Here is a 7,207-nt window from a genome sequence, read left to right on the forward strand (position 1 = left end):
TCTTCCTGAAATGGGATGTAAGAAATGAAGAGCAGGTGCTCTGGCCGATGAACAGACAACCTTTGGGGGGCCCAATGTGAAGCAGCCTTTTTACAAAAAGATAATTTGCCCATGATTGAATGCCTCCTAGAGAGTTAACAAATTTTCATTCCACAGGTATTCTCTTGTTCACATTGCTGTTGTTTTCTTATCTATATTTAATTTATTTTTTATGATAAAATTTAGAGAATTGAGTGTTCCCTTGCTCAGTAGTAGGTCCTGCAGTGAAGTGGAAAGCTTTCTGCAGCTCTAACTATTAAATGGTCTTTCATTCTGAGGTTGTTTATTACTAGATAACAGTTGTAGATTAGCTTCCTAGTCCACCACAGAGGACCACTACTTATCCTTATCCCGTTCTTATTGCATGATCATACAAAGGATATCCTTTTTAAACAAAAATAATGTAGTGGGTATTCAAATCCTCCTGGCTTCTTCAAATAGTCAGCATCAAAACTCCATTGGTATCTTAAAAGCATGTTGACCAGATGTTATTTATAAATGCCACCATTATTTAACTTCACAAATTGTTACATAGGATAAATAGCACTTTACAACACATTATTCATGCCTGTGGAATGTTTAGGCTCCATTTGAGATTTCTCAATGGAGAAATTTAATTCCATTTCTCCCAGGGCCTCAGTTGCTGCTGTCAGTGGTGCTGCCTGGATCCTCGAGAAAAATAAACAACATTTTCATTATTATCATTAATATTTTATATTGATAAAGGTCACAATGCATTTTTCTATGCTACCGATTGAGTTGTTCATTACCATGGTTTATGGATTTTCTTTAGAGATAAATAGGAGCAAAATGTGATACAGTGGTTTTCAAAGTCAAGGTTATAATTGAAGCGCAATAGCCAATCCAATTAGATATAACGTCAGCATTTGGCAAAAGTTTAAATTATAACAATTTTAACCTATTTGCTTAACCAAGCCAATTAGCAATTCGGCTCTTTACTATCAGAACCCAGGTACTTCTACTTAAAAAAGAAGTTTGGTTTGATGATTCTATTTCATCATTTTGTTGTTTCTTCACTTTGTTATCTTGATGCTATACGAACACAGTATGTAAGAATGAGTAGAAAACTTTCAGTATTTGACGAAATTAAATTGAAGAATTGTTTTAAACATTATTTTGATGCATTCCCATGTTCATTGCTTCATTATTTATAGTGGCCAAGATATGGAAACAAACTTAAGTGTCCATGACAAATGAATGGGTAAAGACAATGGGTAAGATATATACAATAAAATATCATTCAGCCATGAGAATGATCTCTTTTCATTTGTAACAATGTGGATGACCCTTGAAAGTATTAATGAAAATTGAAATACGACATATAAATACTGCATGATTTCATTTATATATAAAATCTTAAAAAAAAACAAAAAAAACATCCAAGCTCATAGATGTAGAAAACAGACTGGTAGTTGCCAAAGGCAGTAGGTGGGGACAGATGAAAAGAGTGAAGGGGTTAAAAGGCACAAAGTCTCAGTTATAAAATAAAGAAATAATGGAATAAAATACACAGCATGGCGGCCATAGTTAATAATACTGTATTGTCCATGTGGAAATTGCTATAAGAGTAATTCTTGAAAGTTCTTACTGTAAGAAAAAAAATTCTGTAACTATGTATGGTGGACAGATGTTAGACTTATTGTGGTAATCATTCTGCAATACATACAAATATTGCATCATTATATTGTACACCTGAAACTAATATAATGTCATATGTGTGGACAAAATAGGGGCCACATACTCTATCTGACAAGTTCAGGGTAGGCCGGCATGATTGCCTTCAAACTCAGAGACCTAAAATAACCACAAAGAATGGTCTGAAATTAAAACTTTCCAACTAAAAGCAGTTCATGGCCAGTAGTCATGTTCTAGGGCAATATTTTTTTCCTAAAGAAGGTCAGTCTTCACGTTAGCTGAAGCTGTTTGTTGTTTTTTGCTTCTAAGATAACATGCTTACTAACCTTTGGAATATCAAAGTGATCTGGACCCCTGAAAGCACAAGCACCCTCATTGTTATTATTATTTGTTAAATGTTAGATATTCTATTCCCACCTATGGAAGAGACAAATGGGTTTATTTGTGTTCATTTTTATCCAATCCCAGAGATTTTCCCTGCTTTGCTTTTTTCCTGTCTCCCTAATCCATTGCCAATGGATTTCTTTCTTTTTTTTTTTTTAATAAATTTTTATTAATGGTAATGGGATGACATTAATAAATCAGGGTACATATATTCAAAGAAAACATGTCTAGGTTATTTTGTCATTAAATTATGTTGCGTACCCCTCGCCCAAAGTCAGATTGTCCTCCGCCACCCTCTATCTAGTTCTCTGTGCCCCTCCCCCTCCCCCTAACTCTCTCCCTCCCTCCCTCCCATGTCCTCCCTCCCCCCATCCCTGGTAACCACCACACTCTTGTCCATGTCTCTTAGTCTCATTTTTATGTTCCACCAATGTATGGAATCATGTAGTTCTTGTTTTTTTCTGATTTACTTATTTCACTCCGTATAATGTTATCAAGATCCCACCATTTTGCTGTAAATGATCTGATGTCATCACCAATGGATTTCATGTAACCCCTAATGTCTTCCCCTTTGATTCTAACATATAAAGTAAGTGACAAAACTGCCATTTTCTGGAACAGTTTCTCAATTGTTAATATTTTGTTTCCTGGCGATTGTCATCAGTCTGGGTCAACTAAACTTGTAAAAATTCTTACAGGTTTGGACTTCTTTTTATGCTGGCATATGTCAATTATACTTCAATAAAAAAAATAGATACAAATGATGACAACAACAACAAACATTATTTTGATCAAATACGACCAGTGACTTATTTTAAATCAGACAGTGTAAGGCCAAGGGCTGCCGCCTTTGTGGCCATGCACATGCAGGTTTCCATTAGATTCAGGTAGATGGAAAAGAAAGAGTGGAGCCAAGAAATGGTGGGCCATTCCTTTATTCAAGTCTTGTACCGGCCAAAGAGCAGACACACAGAGAAAGCCCTTCTCTTTCACTCGGAGCTCACAAAGCTACTAACACGTTACCCAGTTCCACAATTAGGAGAATCTTCTCCGGTTCCTCCTAGAATCAAAGGCCCCACCAGTCTCAGTGGAGCTCACAAAAGCCCATCACCTCTGATTCTCCATCTGCCAACTGGCTTCTCCCTCACCGCCCCCTTCTTCTTTCTTTTAAAACTTTTCTGGCTCTAAACCTCACCTCCAGCAAACGTTAGCATAACAATGGCCCTACCCCAGCAGGAAGGTAATTTACAATTTCACAGACCAGTATACCTGGTGCTGCCCAGCGCCATTTTTTAACACTAAAAGTGAGCAAACTCAATAAATACAAACTTTACAAACTCATTTGCCCAGCAGACATCCACAAGAAAGGGAAAAAAAAGTATAATACAAAAAAAAAAAATTAGATATTATGGCAGTAGCACAGTTTAAAAAGTTTTAATTAAAGATAATAATGTTGTTACAATCACTCTCTATAGATGGTTGGCTCTACAATTTATCTCTTAATTTGATATTTTTACCTGTGAATTTTCTATATTACCCAATATGTAGTTATTCCATTCAAAATGGTTCTAAAGTAATTTTTTCTGCAAACAGTTTTGTCTGTAAAATATATATATATATTTTTTCTTTTTGTGAGAGAGACAGAGAGAGAAAGTGACAGACAGGGACAGACAGATAGGAAAGGAGAGAGATGAGAAGCATCAGTTCTTCATTGTGGCACCTTAGTTGTTCATTGATTGCTTTCTTATATGTACCTTGACCAGGAGGCTACAGCAAAGTGGGTGACCCAAGGCTCAACCCAGTGACCCGCACTCAAGCTGGATGAGCCCACACTTAAGCTAGAGACGTTGAGATTTCGAACCTGGGTCCCCTAAGTCCCAGTCCGATGCTCTATCCACTGTTCCACCACCTGGTCAGGCTGTCTTTAAAAATATTAATACAAAAATTAAAACTAGACATTTAGTAACTATTACAGAAGTTTCATCAGGTGATTTTATGTCTGCTGAGTTTTTAAAAATCCGGTCTTGTATCTTGTGTCTTTTTTGTTATTATTTTTCTGGTAATTAATTTTGTTGTACTTAAAAAAGTATTACAAAAGTATGCTACCTTAATGATAGTGGAGGAGGAATGTTTTGGGCTGGGAGGAGGAGTGTAAACGTGCGCCAACTCGGGTGAGAAGAGGCAAAATTGGATTAGGGCGCGCGCCCTTTTGGTTCCTGTTCTCAGAGTCTCGCGGTCCCGGGAACAGCCATAGCGGGAGGAGAAGGCGGGACTCCTAGGTCCCGCCTAATCGTGACAAACCCGGGAAATCGCCAGGCCTGGTAATACCCAGTTTTCACATCAAGATTCTTCAACCCTCCAGCCTTCCTCCACAGCCCCAAACTCTCGTTGAAGTTTAAAGGTTATGGGAGATCCACAAATACCTCCACGGATAACTTCATTCTGATCTCAGTCATTACATATACTTCTCACCCATAATTTTCAGTAACAGGTGTATAATATTTCTTCTATTTAAAAGAAATGAGTGTAGCTAATATTGCATTAAGAGTTGAAACCTGGCTTTCAGCAACATGGCATGTTCAAGTACCTGTAATGTGGCTGGAAGCTTGTATTAACTGGATCCAAGAAGAAAACGATGTTAATTTGAGTCAGGCACAACTGAATAAACAAGTTTTTGAGCAATGGCTCCTTACTGACATGAAAGATTTAGAGCATCCTCTTTTACCTGATGGCATTTTAGACGTACCAAAAGGAGAATTGAATGGATATGTTGCTATTCAGATTAATTCATTGGTTGATGTAAATCAGCCTGCATATTCCCAGATACAAAAGTTGAGAGGCAAGAATACTATGAATGAGCTAATTACAGCTGAAACACAAGTAACCCAAAAGCCTTGGGAAGCAAAGCCTTCACGAATATTGATGCTATAGTTAACTGATGGAATTGTACAAGTACAGGAATGGAATATCAGCCTATTCCAGCTCTTCATAGTCATCTTCCTCCAGGTGCAAAAATTTTGATTTATGGAATTATTTCTTTCCGTCTTGGTGTTCTCTTATTGAAATCAGAAAATGTGAAGGTGTTGGGAGGAGAAGTAGATGCTCTTTTAGAGGAATATGCTCAGAAAAGCTACTTGGAAGATTAATTAGGGAATCTGATCCTGTTGTTTCAGCCATACCAAATAACTCTAACCAAAGCATCCCTAGAAATGCAGATGATCTAGATCTTATGTTAGGACCTTCTGATGAAGAACCCTTGCAAGTCTTGATGAAAATAATGAGCTTTCAGCGAATAATGACACTTCCTTGGAAAGATGTTTCAGCACAAGACAGTCAAGTTTTGAACCAGGACTTGTTATTTCTTCAAGACCAAAGGAAAAACCACCAAATCCATCTGTGTATTTCATTGATGGGGAATTAGATGACTGTTCATTAGCAGAGGATTTGCTTTTAGAAGAAGCTGTCCAGAAGGAAGAAGTGGAGACTAAAGAATTGCAGCCATTGACTTTGAACAGAATCACAAATGTACATACAGCCAGATCTGCACATAATCCTAATAGTTTAAATAATGTTTCTTTGATTTGCAGAAATGGAAATGATAATTGGATTGAAAGCAATTTATCTGAACAAATTAACAAAAACAAATCCAGTTGTTTATTTGCTAGAGATCACAACAGTAGTGTTTTTTAGTTCATCATAATGTACCCTTAGCCCATGATTTTACAAATAACAATAAGAACTCAGAGACAGATAATAAAGTAAGACAAAGCATCAACAGTTCAGATGTGCATTCCTCAAATAATAAAATATTAAACGGAGTACTGATTGGTTATCTGCCAAAAAGGAGTTTACAGATTTCTAATGAAAATGATCACCATTTACAGAACTGTTCTTTAAGATCAGACAACAGCACTAATCTGTCTTTCACCATGGATTTGTATTCTCCACCCTTTATCTATTTGTCTCTTCTAATGGCCTGCAAACCAAAGGAAGTTGTAAGAGTGAAAGTCAAAGCCTTTATTGTTACCTTAACTGGAAATCTTTCAAGTTCTGGTGGCATTTGGAGTATAACAGCAAAGATTTCTGATGGTACTGCATATCTAGATGTAGACTTTGTAGATGAAATACTTACTAGTCTGATAGGGTTTTCAGTACCAGAGATGAAAAAGTTAAAAAAAGATCCTCTTCAATACCAAAAGTTCCTGAAAGGTTTGCAGAAATGTCAACACGATCTAATAGATTTGTGATGTCTAATGACTATTTCATTTCATCTCTCCTTGTCTAAAGCAATAGTACTGGCATTACAAGATGTTAATGTGGAACACCTTGAGAACTTAAAGAAGCGATTGAATAAACAATTTACTAATAAAAAAAATGATAGTGGAAATAAATTTGGTCTTTTACCACAGTTTTAGAAACATTGTTGCAGAAGATCTTTGAAATTTGAGCCAACATTGACTCAACTTCAATTTCTTTCTCTCTGTCGCCTTTTCTTATGGTAATAAGAAAATACCTTTATGTGCCATGTTCCTCAAAGGAATAACAGAATCACATGTTTCTGCCTTCAAGCACGTTACAACCACAATGAGATCAAGAAGCCCAGGCACTCCAGCAGGACAAGGAGCAGTTTCCAGATTCTAAACCCGTGGATCACCCTCAGGCAACAATACAAAGGGAATTTCCTTAAGACGGATAGCTAGCTGAATGTAGAGGTCCTGGCTTAGACTTCAGAGTTCAGGTATAAAGTGAAATGCAAAAGTGACATATGGAGTATAAAGCCAATGCAGAAGCACAGGATACAGACCTCTTAAAGCTCAGGCTTTGCCTGGTTGGTTGGCTTTCCCTTGTGTGTTGATGCTGATACAATCTTCCTTGCATGTCTCTGGACTTTTTTTGTTACACAGACGTCCCTTCAGGCAACTGATCTGGCAAAACCATAAAGCAAGTATTTTATCAGTTCGCTTCAGGGAAGAAAAATCATTCCAAAATTTACTAAAAAAAAAACTTATAAGGAGTCAAATATAACTCACAAAGGTGGTGGGTATTTGAGAAGGGTGAGTAGAGAGAATGTACCTGTAAAACTATCACAGAATAAAATTATTAAATAGCCTGTTATTTAGTTTCTCAT

General features: G+C 36.8%; 1 protein-coding gene across 1 annotated transcript; it reads left to right on the top strand.

The window, feature by feature from the left end:
- The first annotated feature begins 4,322 nt into the window (after positions 1 to 4,322).
- LOC136329736 (recQ-mediated genome instability protein 1-like) lies at positions 4,323 to 6,494 on the top strand. The gene is given in 5 exon segments (XM_066266393.1): positions 4,323 to 5,032; positions 5,035 to 5,199; positions 5,202 to 5,330; positions 5,333 to 5,764; positions 5,767 to 6,494. Coding segments are annotated over 5 exon segments (1,887 nt in total). The 5' UTR covers positions 4,323 to 4,599.
- The last annotated feature ends 713 nt before the right edge of the window (positions 6,495 to 7,207 follow it).

This window comes from Saccopteryx bilineata, chromosome 3 (genome assembly GCF_036850765.1).
Source record: "Saccopteryx bilineata isolate mSacBil1 chromosome 3, mSacBil1_pri_phased_curated, whole genome shotgun sequence".
In the NCBI taxonomy this organism is placed as follows: domain Eukaryota; kingdom Metazoa; phylum Chordata; class Mammalia; order Chiroptera; family Emballonuridae; genus Saccopteryx; species Saccopteryx bilineata.